Below are 20,649 nucleotides of genomic sequence, written 5' to 3'. Positions count from 1 at the left end.
ATATATATATATATATCGCAATGCCACAGATGCGAATTATCTTTCCATTTACCGAGTTCAATCACCCCGTTTCAGTGTCTTGACATTATATGCAACAATGCTAGCAGGAATATTGAATATCCACGAAATATCGAGGTAGATATTACCATGCTGTAAAATTGACTTCTCATCGCTAGTATGTCATTAATTGTCACATGTCTATAACGCGAGCATGAACGGTAGGATGAACGGTATTTCGACCCTTTCTTTTTAAGGTGTACCAAAATATGTTATACAATTAACTCGTTGTGAGATATAATTGTGTTCATTTAAGATAACAGACATATATAATTATGTTTGGGCAAGAGAATATTCCAACCACCAAAAGATCACATGAATGTTACGACATGTATCCAGGAATGATTCAGGAATGCACGGGCCTCAATAAATTCGTCAAAACACAATCACACGAAATAATGCACACTTCAGCGTCTGACATATAGATGCTTGAAAACACGGCCATAAAACGTAGACATAAAGCATAACATCAGTCATGAACTTCTATATCGTGAAATAGAATCTTCTATAATGTTCTGTCTTTATATAGATTCATATGTCTTTGTAAAGATTCACGATTATATTATTTATTTTACAGCAATATCAAACGTAATGATGATAACGATGATGAAGATGGCGACGATGAAGATAATGAAAATGACGATACTACAATCCGACGCGATGTGAGAACCAAGGAAAAGCTGTTCGTGCCGGCGACCCGTCGCGAGAATTAAACGGGTAAAACTGATGTCCCACATCGTCACGATGGTCCCCACTCTACATATAGCGAAACAGTTTGCAAAGCCACAACCTCCGTGACTCTGCGGGGCAAAGACTACCGACGTGAACCGATTTCTCGATAAATGTAGAAAGGACAGCCAATGCAGCTCAAACCCATTCACCTCAGAAATGACTATTCATCGCCACTGATGCATCTGTCTTCCCGATGTCTTATCGAGCTTGCTATTATGGCATTATAAGATCTGAGTTCAAGAAAAATTAAAAGCGATCAGGAATACAGAAAGTTCTGCAATCTCTCAACACGTGGTAAACGGATGAGATAAGATACTGTTTAATTAACAATATGTCGATAATATAAATAAAACATATGTAATATGTAATTGGAATCTCGTCTTACTTCGCTTTTGTTTATCTATTTGTCGATCCGTTTTTCTTGATCTGTTCCAATCAAGAATTTTAATGTAGAATTCAGAATTCATATTGCACAAATAAAACTCCAATTTGCATTGATTGCAATTTGTTCATCACACGCGATCATAACTGAACGACTTTGCGAAATCTTCGCTAGTAAGAACGCTAAATAGAAATGGATTTTTAAACTTCCTTGGGTTCATTGACCGAAAAGGCGCCATGTTTCTCGAGACAAAACAAGCAGATCTTTCTTGATATTCTGTCCGACTGTGCTAATAATAAACACAAACATTTCACGCGACCACATGATCTACTTTCCACCAAACAAGGCTTTCCTTCTTCTCTCCCACAACTATTCATAAACTTCCGTCCATAAACAAGGAAACTCACGGCTGACTCAGCATTGATACTCACGGCCTCCTTTACTCCGTTTTTTTTTTGTAAGCGCGCGTGGGTGCAACAATAAAAGAATTTGTTTTATCTTGTATTTTTGTCGCAATCTTCCTTATCTATTATTTTGCACAATTATGTCGCAATCTTATCTATATATGTTTGTGGGTCATTATTTTTGGAATCCGAAATAATAATCTCCCTATATGTATAAATATTGTAAGGAGACTTTGGTCCCTCTAAAAGCGTAATAAATATGAATAGCAACATTAATTCGACCTTCTAATCCCGTAGTCATATCTTTTCTCTTTTTAGATTCTATCAGAGACGCTGCTCAGAGATGCATGATGACGATGTATGATCCTCACATGTATAAGCGTCACAATTATTTTTCATGAATATTTGTTATTAATGTGAACGTATCTAGCCATTCTATGTAATCTTGACGCTATGTGCATCGACAAGTTTACAAAAAAAGTGCATTAAAATAAGATAATGGAAATGCAGATACGCGTCTTGTGTTATGTTTTTCGTCTTGCACACAAACCGGCTATGTTCGATTTGGTATTCGTGACGGTCTTTTGTTTTCCGTGCAAAAAGGAGCGAATAAAGAAATATTTTTTTTCGGAACGCACAAAAGAGCGGTTTGATGATTATTTGTGGACATACTCTTCTCATTGTGGGTCATTGCGTCGAACCGCAGTCTTTCTAAACTTCACTGCGAGACGGCGTAAAATTAGCTTTCCAGACGGCGACTGGCTCTTCTCTCTCGATGAGTAAAACCATACGTGCCGCGAGAATCGTGTCAATGACACGAAAAATATGCACCTTTGGGTATATTTATTAAAACTCAATTTCCGATTTTTAGCTGTAAGTTGATTACATGCGTTAAGGAGCTTCAATATTACTAAATAATATTTTACAAGTGCACGGAAAAAAATGTTTGGTTGAATTAACTAGAATTCTGGTAGAAAATGAATAATCTAGAATTTTGATTAAATCTACTAAACTTTTAGTAGTTTTATCTAGATCGTTAATCAGAATTCTGGAACGTTCATTTTCCATTAAAATTCCAGTTAATTCAATCAAACATTTTTTTCTGATATAAATGTTTCAAAGAGCTTTTGATTAAGGAAACCTAGTTGACATCAAATAAAAGTAATGTAACATCTATGTTATAATTTTGCATTCAGGAATGAAAAATAAGACGTTCTTATAATTTTTTATCGTTATCGTTAGTTTTTCATAATAACAATTTGGTAATGATTTTACAATTTTTAATGAGTAATAGTAACCAATTAAGTTCATACAAAATAACATAAATTATATAAGGAATATTGAGTATCTTACATAAATCATAGCGTCTTTATGTTGGATATTTATTGTTCCAGCTTACATCATTTTGTGCGTATGAACTTTATTTTTCAAAACTTGATTTTCCATCCTCTGACGTTATAATTATCGTGATAAAAAATCATGTCTCCTGATTGTACAATATCATTAATAACCTTCCTAAAACAATTCAATATAATTCTCAATATAACTTTTAATCAAATTGTGCAACATTTAGTTAATTCTTGTTATAAATGTAATAAACAACTTAAGTGTAACTTAATTTTGACCTTACCTATAAATCATAGCGATATGTATCGATTTCACATAAAAAAAAATGCCATCCAGTTTAGAAATTTACATTTTGTCTTCACTAAATCTTAGCTTGCTTAATGATTAGATGTCTCAATCTCATCATAAATATTTTTGCAAACGCAATACATGTCACTTATAAAGACAATTAGATAAAATTAAAATTAAATATTAAGGATTAACATAACAATAATTAATTAAATTATTATACACAATTTAATTATTATGTTAAAAGTTATATTGAATTATCTAGAGAGGCAGATTGTCAATAATATTGTACCATATAATTGTTTAATAATATTGAGCATTCAGGCCACTTTATTCGAAAAGTAGAATATTGTGTACAAGAGAAATTTGAATTTTGCCAGTGTGTGCACTAAACTCGGTTACATTTAATGTACCATATATATAAGAGCAATCTTCGTATCAAATAAATAAGAATCGGAACTCTGCGCATAAATACCACATCTTTAAGATCCACATCTTTAAGAAACAATATAAATAGTTTATTTTCGTTTATTTTCGTGGCATTGTTGTACCAGAACTAATTTCACGTGGTCACTACGCAATCATCATACCAGGAACCAGCGAAATCACCGACTAAAATCGTGCGTTCTACGACAGTAATGAATGACGCGCATCGTGACTATATATATAAAATTCAGCGTGTGGAATTTTCATTGAATTTTTCGCGGTGATTAACCTCGTAAATTTAGCCCGCTGCGCAAAATAGCTTCGTGTCTTATTTATAGATTTGCTTTGTGCAAGCGCATGCATTTTAATATCATCATTTTATTAGCAACATAAAAATATTTATTACAGTAGATTAGAGAAATTTTATGTCGTACATAAATCCAAGATATTCAAATATTTTATATTGACAGTATTTTATATTGTAGTTGAAAGAAAGAGATAAATATATCACGTAATAAAATTACTGTAACTGTAAAATTTAATATTTATGACAGAGTATTTATAGAATTATCCACAACAGAGAATTCACGCAACGTCATAATTTTTTAATCCAAAGTCATCAATCTCAGGAAATGACAAACTTATTTCTTTAAATCGTAAAATATAGACAAAATATAACAAGCAATAAGAAAATTCAAGTCAATCTGATTATTGCGAATCGTCAATTAATTCAAATCGCTTAATTCTTAGATAGTCGAAAACTGTCGATAGTCGAATACTTTCATAGAGCTGTGCGTGTTCTCCATTCATTCCGGATTGCAGGCGGCCTGTAGAGAAAATCCGCAAGGGAGCTTTCGCGGTTCGGTAAACGCCGTCCAATGAGACACGACATCGTATCTCTGCCTACTAAGAATAGCCAAAGAAATTTGCGTTGCTCGACGCAGATGCCAAATTCTCCCTTCTTCTAACTATCCCGCCCTCTTGTCTCCTCCATTCCATCATCTACCTTTCTTTCTCTATCCGCTCCCGCCCCATCCGTTCTATTTCTTCTCTTTATCTTTCGCTGCGCGCTCTTCCTTCTATTTATTTTTATGTATCTTCTTCTGCACTGTTAAACCTCTTATTCCATTTCTCTTTATTTCGTTTCTTATTTTCTGGTTATTATATCTCTTCTCTCTTCTACCACCCTTCTATTCCATCTCTCCCCCACCCTCTCTCTTTCTTTGTTGTTCTCATTTTCTGTCACATGTACGTAGTTAGTTACGCACACATATCGTCTTGTTTCGTTACTCCGCTGGTACAAAGACTGAACGGTCAGTATCGTACCAGTTAGCATTCGTTTTGGACGTGCGGTCAAACAAACGGCAGCGACGAACTTATTCCATAGTGATTCTGCAAAGATATATCTCTCGAAGGTGAATCTCCTAATAAACCGAAGAACTAGAGAGTTTCGAAAGAAAAAACTAGAAAAAGCGAGAGGGAGAAAGAGAAAGAGAGAGAGAGAGAGAGAGAGAGAGAGGACTTTTTCAATTCCTAGAATTTGAGATTTTCTTGTGGAGGATTAAATTCTTTGTCATCATTAAAAGTAAGTAGCCGGGTAACCATCGACGTTTATTTGACTAACAAATAAATTCTAATTCTGTATAGCAATTGTACTTAGATGTAATATTACTTTTAAAAACTCTAACATTAGATGCTGTCTCATTATAAGATTTTAATAAAATGAAATCATAAAAAACCATCAAGCACACGTTATATTACATTATTTTATAATTATGTAGCTATAGTATTAATGTGCGTGCGCGCGCGCGTGTGTGTGTGTGTGTGTGTGTGTGTGTGTGTGTGTGTGTGTGTATGTGAGAGAGAGAGAGAGAGAGAGAGAGAATATAAGTTAATTTTTAACTCTTTTCTTCTATCACGATAACACTGTTTAGTTTAATTTAATTTTAATATATAATGAAAATTATAAAATTAGAAACAATAATAATTATAGAATTACTAGATTAATTATAACTAATGCGAAAAGGAAATTTAATAAAAGAGTAGACACGTGTTTGGATAAACGCCTCGTAGGACCGATTGCATTGGTCCTGTGACGATTGCATATTTAAAGATTCCCATCGCGCGTGGTTTGAGCTAAATGTGGCATCTGATTCTGCGTCTTATTTACTTCATACACAGATTACCTTCAATGTAGATATACAGCAACAATCGAATAGGCATGATTTGGCACTAAATATACTTTAACATATACAATTTATGTTTTCATCTCTATTTAATACATCTTGAAAATATAAAACAAACTATTAAAAATTTTTGTTTTTGTTATTTTTAATTATACTTTTTCAGAGGATGAGAACTATGCGGTGAAATGAATTTCCAATTAAGAATTATAAATTGAATTAAACGAGGGAATTAAACTTATTAAAATTTGGAAATAAAATTGCATCTGTTTTTTTATTTTTTTCGCTATAAGATTCAAAAATAGTTCATTTTTAATTGAAAACTGTTGTCTATTAAGAATCCAAGATATATTCAATATTTTCAATGCACGTGCTTTTGGTTTTTAATTTTCACCGGAAGTCGAACAAACATGTTTACTATTAACTGTTGACATAATAAAAACATTGTGTCAACTGCAAAATGCAATTTTCGAAATTTGTGCCAAACGTGCCACGTTGCCTCCGCAGTTTTACATTGATCAATATATATCTCATCGAATCTCATCATCTGACAACATGTGCCTATTAATGTACCTACGTCATCGTAGATGTACGAAATTTTACAAAGAAAAGAAGAATTTTAATTAAATAGTAAATAATATTTAATTATCACATTTTAATAAATCATATCTTGAATCTGAGTTCATATTTAAAATTGCATATGTAAAATCCTAAAATTTTATAATGCACATCTAATGAATCTAATATACAATATTTGAAATTAAATGATTTTTCGATGAGAATCTTAGAATTCTTTAATGAGCCGAATTCCCGCATATTGAGAATAAGAATTTGATCGAAAGAAGATAAACTTGATTACCGTTTCTGTTTTCTGTTGCATGCACATTAAGAAATATTCTCGATTCAAAGAATAATAAATATAAGTCACGCATATCAGACTGGATAAACATACAAAAATCAAGAAATGGAATGGTACAGTAAATCGTTGAAGAATAAAACAGAAGTATATATCACTTGCTGTCCCTTTTTCAAGAAGAAATAAGAGAAAGAGGAGATGCAAATCTTTGTGAGAAGAGAACTTCTCGCGGTTAGAAATAGCTTGAAGTACATCCGATGTAAAGAAGCGACTTGATGCAGAAGACTTGAGGATCTATACGACTTGCCAAGAATGACTGATGCAAACGATTTCTGCGACACGTTGATCGAGTTCATTTAACAACTTAATGCAATTCGCGGAATTCTGATCTTGTCATTAAGCAATTAATGATTTTTACAAGCTCACGGCATATTAAATCTTTATTGAGCTTGATTCGATTTGCTGATTGTTCTTTAAAAAAAATTTATGTATTGTGACGGGATGATTAAATAAAATGAAAAAGATATTATCTGAACATATCAATTCGTAGTGATAAATAAAATAATCGTAATAATATAATATGATTTAATTAATCTTATTATAAGACATAAAAGAACACGTTTTAAAGAAGCTGTTTGTTTGAGCTATTGCACGATTCAATCTAAATTATCTGACATTATATATCTCTCAATGTCGTAGATAATATACATAACGTGCACAATTTTACAAAAAAAAAAAACTTTAACTTATAAATAATATTTTAATTTATAAATAATATTTTGAAAACTAAAAGAGTTCCAAGATTTTCGAATAATATCTAATGGTTTCAATATTTAAAATCGAATGGCTTTCGCGAGATATTTCCATACATCGAAAATCGGTCAGAAGAAGCGAAATTATTTGATTATCATCTTTACTATTTCACAACGTCACAAATGTATGAAGTTCTTGATTCAAAGAATAACAAATAACAAATAAACCACGCAAACTGCAGATAAACATACAAAAGTCGAGAAGGCTCTCGAAATTATTGTGTCTTTATAACAATAAAGTTTATAACAGTGAAAAGCAGAGAAGATATTTAAAAAAGATGTACTGCTTTAAGAAATAACATTAATAAAAGAATTTTTCTTGTTGTTTAATTTCAGGACCGAGATGGGTATGATAGCGCGCGTGAGGCGTCGCGTCCGCGCGAACTCGCTGACAATCGACAAGGAGAAAACGGCGCAAAGCGTCTGCCTTCTAAGCGCGGTTCTTCTTCTACCCTATTGCCCGCGCGGTCCGCTGCCGCTTCTACCGTCGCCCGCACCGGTCCTATATTCAGCCCTTGTCCTGCCGGTCGTTTTAAGTGCGAATTACAGATATCCGGTTCCGACCCTCAAGACTCTTGCTGAGGCGGTTAAAGGTACAAACGGATACTTTAACATTGATCTCACTACTTTTCCATTCTAATTCGCCGATCTCATCTTCAGACTAAACCGATTTTTTTACTTTAGATTTTTTTAATCTCATTTTTCTTTTAGAATAATTTTCTGAAAATCGAAATAAATTTTTATAATAATGAAATCATTGATTCTGTGTCGATTATATACAAAGCTACAATGTCAAATAAGATTTTTGATATGTATTTTGAACGCATACATTGACATGTCGAGACAATCAAACAAGATATAGAGATCAAGGCTCGATAAAATAATTGTTATTTAAAGTAATTAATACTAAATAACTATTTTATTTACACATATTTTAAATAAGATGTTATAAATGTGACAGACTTCTGTGATACGATTTGTTTAAAATAAAAAATATAAAATCAAGAAAATACGTATATAAATAATTTTAATGATACTACTATTATTAGCAGTTTATATAATATTCGAGTTTAATTTTATGTAACTAATCATCGATCTCCCTTGAAAACAAATAAAATATAGAATTCTTCAGCTCTTAACAGTATTGGTTAAAGTTGAATTTTAAATTAAGTTATACTATTAAAATAAAATTTTTTTTTTTAAATAATTAGATACAAAATTTCAAGTCACAAACAATTCACTTCCCAATTAACACATTTAAATTCATTAAAAGAATTTTTTATTGCTGTTCGTTTAATTTTGAATTCTACTTTCTTCACTTTTAACAACAAATATTACAAACAAATTTTTAGTATTCCCATGGGTTCACTTATGTCTCCAATTAGTACTAACATAATTTTGCAGAATTTAGAAGAATTAGCAATTGAAAAATTACCTACACTTACTGTTTTATCTTCAATATATGAATGATATACTATTTTAGCTGTATCAATCGAATATTTGAATGACATACAAAAAAATTTTAATTCATTACATGGTAGATTACACAATGAAAATTGATAATAAGAGATTAAGCTTTCTTAATACAATAGTTATTGTTGAAGATCAAAGAATTACATTTGATAGATATCAAACAGCAATTTGTTTCAATAGATTCCTTAATTTTTATTTAAGTCATCCGCTTTGTCACAAGAAGGACATAATGTTTGATATTGTAGACAGAATAGTACGTCTGTCTCACTCACGATTTCACAAAAAGAATCTGACTAATGCTATCTATTCATTTTTAAATAATGGGTATCCACTTTCTTTGATTTTCTCTGCAATACAAGAAAGACTAAAATATCATATATAAAATTATATTATAAGAAGAAAAGACCAATTAGATTTGTTATCACATCAGGACGTAGTCTACAAAATCTTCTATGAAGATTGTGATGTTAGCTACATTGGTCAACGAAACGAAAGTTAAAAACTACATGAACAACGTTTCGATATTAATAAAAAAACAGGTTCCCCACCTGTAATTACAGATCACTGGATTAATTTTAATCATAATTTCAAATGGGTTAAAATTTTTGACAATGAATCCTCTTACAATAAGAGATTAACATCAGAGATGATCCACAGAAAAAGACAGAGATAAGGCTTGAACAAACAGAACGAAATTGAATCTTACCGAAATCATATCTTAATATTATACAATCTCTTTCTCCTTTTCTTAATTTTCTCTTCTTTTCTCTTGCCCCTTCCTTCCCATATTTATTCCCCACTTCCTTCCTACATTTATTTGTTTGTTCTTTAATCTTATTTTATTTACAATGTTCCTCTGATAATCATCTCCTGATCGTATGCTTTTTTGTTATTACACGACGCCAATTTTATTAATCGGACTGTTTTTTATTTGATGGTAGCAATACTCCTTTAATTTATTACAATTGCAATTTTATTAATTGGACTATTTTCACTAAGATACACTTTTATTACATTTCTACATCAATCACTTCCACAATTTAAAAAAAAATATTGAATTTTCAGAAAAGATTGTAATGGTTTCATCTACATTGTTTTATCAAGATCAATTACAATTAAAGCGTGATATAAGGATTCTACATTCAACCTTCATGCAATAAAATGTTAATTGCAAAAAATATCATCACACTTTTCATAAAGGTTCCGTTTTTTCTTAAAAGTATTTTATTTCGTTATAATGTTTTTATGTAAATATCTGTGACTTAGATTGATTCAATCGGTGTCGAAACGTTTTTTTTAAGTTTTTATTTATTGTTATTAATTTGTATTTGTTATTATTTTGTACATTAAAAGATTCAATTCGTGGTCGTAGTCCATCTATTTTATAATTTTACATTTAAATCTTATTAATAAATCAAAAATAGCGCGCCGATTTTAGTCTAATTATAAGATAATACCGGTTGAAATTGAATTTTATATAAAAAAAATTAACTGTTGCAAAAAATTAACTGTTTTTAAAATATCAATACTAGGATTTAAAATCATAAATAGTTCACTCTCTAATTAACAGTATTTAAATTTTACATTAACGATACAATAATAGAGCCGCAGATTTTAATCTTACAATCAATTAAAAATGATATATCGGAACGAATTAATTAAAATATTCTCTACTTATTGTGCATAATAATATATAGTATTATTAATTTTATTAGTGATACAGTTGAAATTGCAAAGATAAGAATAATTCGATTCCAACTATAATCAAGTAGTGTAGAAGTAGCGTTGCGCAAACGAGGAATTGCCGTAGGTCATGTCATTCTCTCGCACTCACCTAAACTCTGAAATCCTTTCGCTGATTGTAAATGTTGGATTCGTCTCCAATCGGCGATGATCCCTATAGTGTTGACGCCAAGTCGTTCAATGCTCGGTCGGAGACGGAGCGCTGTTAGTTTTATAGGTAGCAGAGGCCCTCCTGAACTCCAACCGGGGGATGGGAGATCCTTCGGTTGCCATGTGAAATCCTACGGGTTCCACCGCTATGTCGCCTCCTCAGTATCTGTCCTTGTCTCGTCCTGCTGCCATGTCGGTGACTCGTCCTGACTGACGTCCATTAATATGCAAATCCTCTCTCGATCGTCGGCTCTCTCTGGGACTTGTTACTAAAAATGAAGTCGATCATTCATCGAAGCCACGTCAATTACGTTATACTCAATTAACGGTGGCCGACGGAGGCACTTTCTCTCTCTCTCTCTCTCTCTCTCTCTCTCTCTCTCTCTCTCTCTCTCTCTCCCCTCTCCCTTTCTTTCTATCTATCTCTATCTCTTTCTCTACCTCTCTTTTTTCTTTTTTTCTCTCTTGCACGCGCTCACGCTCATCAGCTGGCAACAAGTTCATGATTATTAACGTAAAGCACGCCCTGTCATGTTATTCAGCAACTTGTCATCCTCCGATAAAACCCTCAACAGAGGGTGAGTCGCTGCCGTTCGTTGATCAGGTTCACCTCCGGAAAATCACTCATGATGACGCGTTCCTACCTCTCTTTTTATTCTCTTTCTTCTTCGGGAAGCGAAAGACATGAGAAAAAGCGAGACAGAAGAAAAGGAGGAGGAGGAAGAGAAATCTATCTCCGTGGTGAATGCATATCAATGTTCTTGTGCGTAATAATAACGAGATGTCGCGTGTCTGTGCGTTTCTTTTTTGCTCGCCTCCGCATCCTCGCCAACGTAAACGGCCGTTAAAATAATTTTCTCCGATAATTACGAGGAATAATTTTAAATGGTTTTTGTCCGATCATTCGAGAGTCGGGCGACGAGGTAGGTTGTAACTTTTGCGAATCGCCTTCGTCAAGTGGCCGATTTGTATCCTCAAAATGTAATTATTATCAGTTGAACGATTCGGTCTTCACGTTTGCCTCGATCATCTGTGATTTTTGCCCGGTGACGAACGTAAATAGCCACGTATAGATGTTTTTGTATAGAGGAGAATAAGGCCAATATGAAAATTGAAGTAATCAATCTGCGTTAGTTACTTCATCATGCCAGTGTGATACACGAGATACCGCATCTTAAGCTAACAGTAAAAAATTACCTTTCGAGAATCCGCGCTTCTTAAGTTATAATTTGAAGGTATAAATTAAGAAACTTTCTTCAATGTAATCTCAAAGTATAAATTAAAGTTATTAATCGCTCCTTCAAACGCGAATATTCAAAATTCTGCTGAATATTTTCGAATTATAAACGCCAATCTGGATATCTCTAAGGCGCGATATGAAAAACTTGGAGTAAACATCAATCTTTTTCATTAATTTTTTTAAAAGCGTAACAACATTAATAAATGCGGGAAACAAAATCCCTTATTCTTAATAGCAGGCTAATATTTATCATCGTTTTGACATCAAAATAACGATAAATCACGTTTGTTTGCTATCTAGATTCTATATTGAAGCAAAATTAAATCCTTCATTTGTATGAGGATAAAAATAAATTTCTTATTTTATATTAAGGTAAAATTAAATCCTATAATATACTATTTTGAAGTAAAATTAAATCCTTCATTTTATTGATTATAACACAATGTTCAAAGGTGGAGCCAAGAGAGCATGGCATCCTCTAAATCGCTTCCTGAGACGGTTATATGCACCGGTGGACCGCGCGGAGAATCTCTTCCTGAAGATGCGCAATCTTTCCGTCATGGCAAACCAGATAATCTTCCTGATCTTGGCGGATAAGGTGTTGCTGCCACAGCAGAGGCTGACCTGCTTGTATACGCTTATGTTTTACAACGTGATAGCCTACTGTGTGAGCTACATCAAGGAGCTAATCCAAAAGGAGGATTGGTCACCATATGTCACCTTGACTGAGCGATCTAAGATCAAACATCTCGCGATGTCGGCCACCAAGATCGTGCTCGAGTGGACTAAGGCGGTAACATTCGTCGTCACATTGACCTTCATGCTTCTCGTATTCGGACTGGAGCAAGGCCTCGATCATTACAAGTGAGGAACTTGATTGAAGAGGAACCAATCCTCTTGGTCTATAATATGTATAATAATTAAGAATGTCTATTAGAATTGTTCCTTTGCTTGTCATACATACAATTGATCTTTCTCAATCCATGCATTTTTTCATAAAATTCCTATAGAAAATATAAAAGTGAAAATGAAATCACTATAATTCTTAACGTAAGCGTTGTTGTATTATTAATTATTACGCAATTTTTTATCACGTATAAAATCGTAATAATATTATTGTCTTTTTAAAAATTACAAAATAGAAGCTAAAATCTGTGCAAACTTGTTCTTAATGTTGTTCAAAGGGTGAGAATTTGAGACGTTATAACAAACTCTTAGCACAAAAATGTACGAATTTTGCTGTAGGAAAATAAAAATATGCAAATTTTTATTATTTTTAATTCGACTCGTATACTTACACATTGATTATAGAAGGGTTAATATTCAGTTTATTATTAAATTTTATTTAACATTTTACATTCATTATGGATTCATGAGATAGTAATTTCTTTATTAATATTCTATTTTCTAAAAAAATTAACAATTTTGATTTGTGACAAATGTAATCCATTCTATTCTATATTTCTTTTCCTTCCCTTTAATTTCTTATCATTGCAGACCTTCGTTGATCTATACGGTGATTACGTGGATTTATTATTCGGCGACGGAGAAGGTCTTCGTCGAGATGTTTCCAACGATCCTGGGTTTCTTACAGTTAGAAGCATTGGAGAACATCGAAAATCTGTACGCGCCGGTGATACTCCGCTGCTTTACGATCGCCATGTCGGCGATCTTCAGCATTCTGTTATTGTTATCGGCCTCTTGGAGGTTCCTAATGGTTGCTACGTATTTGAATGTGTATTTGCGATGGAAGGAACTAACGGAGAATTCAGGCGCGGTACTGCGACGAGAACGCGAAGTGTTAAATCGCTACAGGAAGGCGACCCTTGAGGAGATCGAAAGGTTTGATGACGTGTGTGCGGTGTGTCTGTGCGGTATGACGAAAGCCAGGGTGACACCCTGCCATCATCTCTTCCACGCGGATTGCCTGCGACAATGCCTGAAGACCAGCGACAAATGTCCTATGTGCAAGCGCGAACTCAAGTTCGACTAAATAAACGACATCGGGGAATATATTTTGATTGCCTCCAGAAAGATTTACGAGATTCTCAAAATGCGCCATTGAAGAAGACGAAGAGAAGAGAGATATGTAGATGACATTTCGTATATGGAAGATTTACGGCATCTTTTATATATTTGAATTTACGACGTCAATGGCGTTGGAAGGATTTACGGTGTTCTTTTCGTTTATAAAAGATTAAAAAAAAAGAGCTTTAAAAAAAAGATTCAAAATGAAATTCTTATATTATTCAAAAGGAATCAACAAAAAGAGGAAGTATTTGCGAAAATTTATGGAACATCGACAATATTCGCAACGCATGGAATACATGTTCCTTTAGATATATATTACTGTGATATAGATCAGCAGCAATGTAGTTTATTGTTAGGATTATATCGGAGATATACAATAACTTTACTTCACGTCAGTCAATTTGTGACCAACATACGTCATTCATAACTTTAATGTAACTAGCGAATGGAAATACGCTTATTTTATATTATTGTCCTGATGAAAAATATTTCTTATAATTTTTCATATAATTTTTTAGAATTATTATGTAAATATTAGAATTATTTAAAATTTCTGTATAATTTTATATTTTTAAAAAATTTCTTAAATTTTTTTATATATGAAGTGGAACATTTTTCAAAAAATTGAGAAAGTCTAAATCTTTTCTAGAATTTTCTCATATATGTGAATTTATTGAAATCTATATTCTGATGTTTGTGAATATCTGAAATATTATATTTGTATTTTGAAATCTATATTATGATATTAGGATTTCTCATTCTGTAATTTTTGGAGTAAACTTATAAAATTTTAAGTTTAAGATATATTTTCAGAAATCATAAATTAAAAAAAATGTGACAAATTCTTAAAAATATTGTGAAATATTATGAGAATTTTTTTCACCAAGGTATCTATTTTTCGTTATATCATTAATATAATGCCCATCGAGGAAAACTGTAAATTGCGTTGTTTATACATATATCTGTAAAACACTCTTTTCGTTGCGTTTTGCACGAATTGTGTAAAACTCCATTTTAATTTTTATATATCTAAACAGCTCATTACAATCTTAAATATGGAAAATTGTTTTGCAACAAATTGTCGATAGAATAAATAGAATTTAAAATAGTGCAGTTTTGTACGCTACAATTTGTTTTTTAGAAATTGTAATGAAGTAAGCTTTAAGAGCCGTATGATAATGCAATTAAGAAATCAAATAGTATTAAAAGATTTCTCTATAGAATAAGTTTTAATTTTCATATTCAAAATAAAGTCTCTAGTCTCTAACAAAGCTTCATTTTCTCGGGAGTTATGGCAGATAAAATAAGTTCTTATATTCCATTGAAGCTCACAATATCCAATGATATATGCTTTTTAAGAATAATTTGTCGCTTACTTAAACAGTAAATTTTCTTCTTGAAAAAAAAAGAAAATATTTTTTTCTCCATATATTAAAATATTTATTTGCTTCTATCGCTTCCTATATTCTATTAGATTCATGTAACACTATTAAATGTACGAGATTTCGAGCTTGAAATATATGTTTTATTTATATTCTTGACTTTTAATTCTATTCTTTAATATAAAAATCCCCTTTTTTAACATCAAATACTCATTCTTCTCCATCAAATTTCCGAGTGGTGTTTGTATATTCTCCATCGGGACTATTGTAATTTTCTATTGGAGGTGTTTTTAATGGTCCTTTCGCTGTATATGGTAAAAGTCCTAAATCCAGCTAAAACATACACAAATGAATGAATTTAAACTATGTAATAGAATTCTTATGCAAAATTGCTTACAATTATATATAAAATAAAAATAATCATGCTCAGTTTAATTTCTTGAGTAAATTAAATAATTACTTGTATTGCTTCTTGATACAAATCTTCTGATTCTGCCCTTAGCTCATCGAGTGCCTTTTGCTGCGAATAAAAGATAGAATCTATTGCCTGAATGTTAGCTAAATGCTGTTGAGATTTGTATCTATTCCAATCCTTTTTCAATAAAATTCTAGACTCCATTTCCTCTTCTGATATCGGTGGAAGTTTTCTCAGTCTTTGCCTGAAATCAGTTTCCAATTAGTAAATCGCAGGCATAAGAACATTATAAAATTAATTATTATACTTGTCCTGCGTATAATTTGTTTGCATAAAAAACTTACTCCCTTTCCTCTATTAATTTTGATGGCACTTCCAACTCGCTGATTGATTTTAGTTGCTTAGATAGCTTTTGCAATCTACGAATTTGTTTTTCTAACTTTCTTCGTCTTCTTTCTTCTCTTGCCCTGATAATCGCAGGATCTAATTTCTTTTTTTTCTTCAACGGTTCTCCTCTATAGAATAAATAAAAGAGAATTACAACATGCTTGTAATTGTGCTATAATATGTACATCAAATGCTGCAAGAAATTTACAATGATGAATGATGAATGAACTTACAAAAGTACACTGCTGACTCTGAAGTACAGTGGATCGGTACATGCTGAGATGTTTCGTATGCCAGGTATAGTGCGCACTGATAGTCTGAAAGGAAAACGGCAGATCAATTTTCGTGAGAATCTTCCTATCGAACTTACAAAAGCATTGTTCGTTTATCTTTCGGGAACTGCTCGAGATCGTTCCGAACGAACCCAGTGCACTTGAAATGTAAAATTCGCATTACATACGACATCCATCATATAATGTCTGATATTTATCATTATAACCCAAGAAACTCTCGAGAGAACAAAACGAACAATGCTAAAGATAATATACAATTTAGTCACATTGACAATGCACAATTCTTTTATCAAAACCCAATTAAATTATTATTTAAATAATAATTTATTTCAACACTGAATTTAAATTAACATTATTACTTATGTCGTAATTACCGCGATAAAGCAGGCAGCAAATTCAAAACATTCATCTTCTTAAGATAACCTTCTTGCGCATTCAATTCTCTCCCTTCACTTCTATGAAAACATTGCACAATGTCGCAAATGGATCATAGATGTAATAAATCAGTAGTAGCAATACTCTCCCTAGGCACTAAAATCCCTGTACGTATTGTAAAAATACCTAAATGCAATCAGCGCACGACCGTGGTCAACATGTGATATGAGTACCAGAGAGAAACCCGAGAGAATACAGAAACGAATCACATCGACTTTCGACGATACGATCAAAATTTATCGACAATGTCAGAGAATATACGTACTCACGTAGTTCTCAAACTGAAAATGGATGTACTGGCGGTGGTGTAATTTCGATGTTAACAGAAAAAAGGCCAGCATGGCCTCTCTCGGGTTTCTCACTGGGTACTCACGTGCGGTGTCACGTGTTATATGTGTTCGGTGTTGCCTAGCAACGGTTTGACATTACACTGAATCGCCGTAAGTGTTGTATGTACACATGTGTCAATCACTATTCACTAGACAGAATTTAGAAGGAAAAGGAAAATAATTATCACGATGACAGACGAGGTGCGACCTGAGGTAATAAAGAAAACACAGAATTTACTCGGAAAATATTTCAAGAAGCCGCCACTGACCGAGAAACTACTTCGCAAGCCGCCGTTTCGCTTTCTCCACGATATTATAACAGCTGTAATTTATCGTGCACAATTTTAGATACTGAAATAAATTATTAATTCTCTTTTTGAAAATTGTTTCATCTTACATTTATCCAGAATATAGATTTATATAAATTCTGCTCGCATTAAAAATATTATATATAGTTGAAAATTAATTTCAGATCATTAAAGAGACTAGTTTCTTAGAAGGATTATTTAGCGAGGAAGAGCTAAATTCTGATAATATAAAGGATAAGGAAGCTAAGCTTGCTTTCTTGACAAAACTCATTGATATCGTCAGTAAGTATTTAATTTTACTGAATTATGTTCTGTCACTGTATATATGATGTCTAAATATATTACATGAATATTATGTGTATTAGAATTAATCTCGGGTGTTAATTTAACGGTCAGAGCAAGTAAAATCATCTCTGGTCAAGAGCCTACAAAGACAAATGAGCTGTTGCAAACCATTGGAAAAGTTCTTGATAAGAAAGTAATACATTTTGTTATTTAAATAGAAAATTATTTTTAAAGTAAATTACTAGTGCGTTTATTTAGGTCAGTAGCAAGGAAGCGATTGACCACTACAAAAAGAGCTTGGAAAAAAAAATAAAGGGATCAAAGTCAAGATCCACGACTAAAGAGGAAACTTCGAAGAAGCCTGCATCAAGACAGTCTTCGCAAACGAGGAAATCATCGGAGAAAGATAAGATCTCGGCGGAGCGAAAGAAAAGGTCATCTAGCACAGGAAAAGTAGTATCAGAAGCAAAGCGAGATAAAGATGACAGAACCGAAGAGAACAAAACAAAAAAAGGAAATGATTGGAAGGAGGAAAATTCAAAGAATATTGAGGCTATAGATATTCCACCAGCTGAAGTAAAAATTCAAAGAAAAATTCACATTGTTTAAATCAGTGATGCGCAATCTTTTTTAAAGATCATTTTCCAAAGGCCACTTTTAGAAATAAGTAAAATCTTTCGGGTCACATAATGTTTATTTCATTTATATAAAATAGAAAATATATTTTCAGCTGAGTCGATGAACTGCAAAAAACTTACACATGTGCCGCAGATTGCATATCACAATAGATTTGAACAATAGAGCTTTTAAAACAAATATTTATTAAAGAAAATTAAAGTTCTATTTTTTTTTAATTTTAAATCCACAAACTGCTTGAACTCTGTAATTAAAAGATAATTTTTTAATATTTTTTCTCAAGTATGTGCTTTATCATAACTCACACATTTAAAATACATCTTTTATTATATTCACAGCCAGTTCAGAATAAAATTCCTACTTCGGCACAAAGAAGAAGGCCTTCTTCATCCGCTAACAAGACGAAGCAGGATGCCATGAATTTAGCAGATGCCAATGATCTAGCGAAGGAAGAACAGGTACAACATAAAAATGCCTCCGGTAGAGAAAAATGCTTGGTACAAATGAATAGGTCATAAGAAAAAAAAAGAAAATATATTATTACAGATATTTGATAACGAAAATAAACCAGTAACGAGTAATTATACTAAAGAGATTAAGGAAAATGGAATAGAAAAGGATAATGCGTTGCAACAAAGCATTGAAAGAAGCGATCAACCAATGTCAGAGCTTGCAGGATCTCAAACTGAAGCTACTGAAATGATGTAATGTTCAGTTCTATAAGTTTATTGCTGAAATCAAATTATATCGAAGTGATAATAATGTTAAATTCCAATTTTGTTTTAGCGTTTCACAACAACCGATTGCGAGACCTAAAACATCTTTAAGACCACCTAGTGCCAGACCCATCAGTTCTAGGCCAGCAGCTCCCAGAATGAGAGCAAAAACAGAAATAATAGTCAATGAAGAAATACAGTAAGATTATTTAATTTAATTTTATTAATTTAATTTATATTAAACGAAAAATTATTATAAGTAATTTCAAAATATGATTGTAGAACACCATTAGGAAATATCAGCGTTATCGTAGAGAATTCCAACTTGAAGGATGACGATGACGATGATGCAGAAGATATGGTAGTGATGGAAGCAAAAGGAAATGGTGGTGATCTTTTAGAGAATGGAGATTATAAGATAGACAATCAGCTGATGCAAGAACATGGGCATCTTGTTGCTCAAATCTTAGAAACTCAGAGAGAATTAGTCAATACGGATAATGTCGATGTATTGCCGAAGAAAGTCGATATCGTAAGAATTAAAATGTGTTTTTACTTTTATTTTTGATTTTTATCTTGATTTTTACTGCAGCAATTTTATCACAAAACATTGAGTGAATTATCATTGAATAAATGCATTTTGATTCAGGCATGGGAATCAGGTTCGAAACGTGACCGAGAAACAGCAGCTAAAGAAATCGATAAATTACGTGGAACTATACAAACATTAACGCGAACGACAAATCCTTTGGGAAAATTGCTGGATTATGTACAGGTAATATATATACATTTACACACATTCTTATACTATCGATCTGTTTACGAAATTAAATTTAATTAGGAAGACGTAGAAATGATGGAAAAAGAATTATTGGATTGGAGAAATCAATATCGCCAATTAAACGAACAATTGGAAGAAGAACAAAAGTACGTATAAAAGTATATGCACATAAAATTGAGAATAAACAATTTTAATGATTCTTCATTTATATTTTTATTTTCGGAATAAATAATTCAAATAATTCTTTATTCTGAAAATTAATATGGAAATATTTTTTTTTTTTTAGAGAAACGGAAGAAATGATAGAACCTATGAAGGAGACATTGAAAGAAATTGATAGCAATATGAAGATTCAGTTAGATAAGATACGTCAAGTAAAGGCGCAAATTATGAAAAATGATCAAAAAATACGGCGATTACTTAATGGTAACCTATAGTGTAATTACATCGCTATATATCGGAATGTAAATATTTTTATAAGTGTTATTGTGAAGTACGTAATTATTTTATCATAAATTATATATATAGCTCCGAAAAAAATTCTCTGTATAAATAGAA

General features: G+C 32.2%; 4 protein-coding genes across 4 annotated transcripts in view; 2 read left to right on the top strand and 2 right to left on the bottom strand.

The window, feature by feature from the left end:
* The window catches only part of LOC108686777 (neuroparsin-A-like), a 13,493-nt gene extending 2,570 nt beyond the window's left edge, over nt 1-10,923 (bottom strand). Inside the window, exon 1 of the mRNA XM_018192242.1 lies at nt 10,795-10,923. The gene's annotated coding sequence lies outside the window, so the exon portion shown is untranslated. The remainder of the gene's footprint in view (nt 1-10,794) is intronic.
* On the top strand, nt 4,840-14,562 carry LOC108686776 (ERAD-associated E3 ubiquitin-protein ligase HRD1B-like). The gene is made up of 4 exons (XM_018192241.1): nt 4,840-5,221; nt 7,824-8,080; nt 12,546-12,957; nt 13,591-14,562. Exons 2-4 carry the CDS (start codon nt 7,831-7,833, stop codon nt 14,084-14,086), a joined length of 1,158 nt encoding a protein of 385 aa, XP_018047730.1. The 5' UTR covers nt 4,840-5,221; nt 7,824-7,830; the 3' UTR covers nt 14,087-14,562.
* Nucleotides 14,563-15,627: 1,065 nt separating this feature from the next.
* On the bottom strand, nt 15,628-17,078 carry LOC108686706 (39S ribosomal protein L40, mitochondrial). The gene is made up of 5 exons (XM_018192140.1): nt 16,976-17,078; nt 16,542-16,625; nt 16,266-16,436; nt 15,967-16,165; nt 15,628-15,839 (listed from the first exon to the last, which is right to left on the bottom strand). The coding sequence occupies exons 1-5, from the start codon at nt 17,008-17,010 to the stop codon at nt 15,717-15,719; spliced, it is 612 nt and encodes a 203-aa protein (XP_018047629.1). The 5' UTR covers nt 17,011-17,078; the 3' UTR covers nt 15,628-15,716.
* Nucleotides 17,079-17,182: 104 nt separating this feature from the next.
* On the top strand, nt 17,183-20,528 carry LOC108686708 (TRAF3-interacting protein 1). Its single transcript, XM_018192141.1, has 11 exons — nt 17,183-17,689; nt 17,838-17,955; nt 18,039-18,151; nt 18,217-18,534; nt 18,933-19,052; nt 19,141-19,298; nt 19,381-19,509; nt 19,593-19,842; nt 19,960-20,085; nt 20,152-20,237; nt 20,378-20,528. Exons 1-11 carry the CDS (start codon nt 17,555-17,557, stop codon nt 20,526-20,528), a joined length of 1,704 nt encoding a protein of 567 aa, XP_018047630.1. The 5' UTR covers nt 17,183-17,554.
* The last annotated feature ends 121 nt before the right edge of the window (nt 20,529-20,649 follow it).

This window comes from Atta colombica, unplaced genomic scaffold (assembly GCF_001594045.1).
Source record: "Atta colombica isolate Treedump-2 unplaced genomic scaffold, Acol1.0 scaffold189, whole genome shotgun sequence".
Taxonomy (NCBI): domain Eukaryota; kingdom Metazoa; phylum Arthropoda; class Insecta; order Hymenoptera; family Formicidae; genus Atta; species Atta colombica.
Note: the sequence above shows the minus strand (reverse complement) of the source record. Positions and strands in the feature narration are given on the sequence as shown.

Coding starts and splice junctions, on each gene's coding strand:
- LOC108686776 (XM_018192241.1), top strand. CDS start 7,831: ATGGGTATGATAGCGCGCGTGAGGCGTCGCGTCCGCGCGAACTCGCTG. Junction 8,081..12,545: donor TCTTGCTGAGGCGGTTAAAG/GTACAAACGGAT, acceptor CAATGTTCAAAG/GTGGAGCCAAGAGAGCATGG. Junction 12,958..13,590: donor CAAGGCCTCGATCATTACAA/GTGAGGAACTTG, acceptor TTATCATTGCAG/ACCTTCGTTGATCTATACGG.
- LOC108686706 (XM_018192140.1), bottom strand. CDS start 17,010: ATGAATGTTTTGAATTTGCTGCCTGCTTTATCGCG. Junction 16,626..16,975: donor TTGCTGCCTGCTTTATCGCG/GTAATTACGACA, acceptor TTTTCCTTTCAG/ACTATCAGTGCGCACTATAC. Junction 16,437..16,541: donor AGAGTCAGCAGTGTACTTTT/GTAAGTTCATTC, acceptor TTTATTCTATAG/AGGAGAACCGTTGAAGAAAA.
- LOC108686708 (XM_018192141.1), top strand. CDS start 17,555: ATGACAGACGAGGTGCGACCTGAGGTAATAAAGAAAACACAGAATTTA. Junction 19,510..19,592: donor ATAGTCAATGAAGAAATACA/GTAAGATTATTT, acceptor ATATGATTGTAG/AACACCATTAGGAAATATCA. Junction 20,238..20,377: donor CAATTGGAAGAAGAACAAAA/GTACGTATAAAA, acceptor TTTTTTTTTTAG/AGAAACGGAAGAAATGATAG.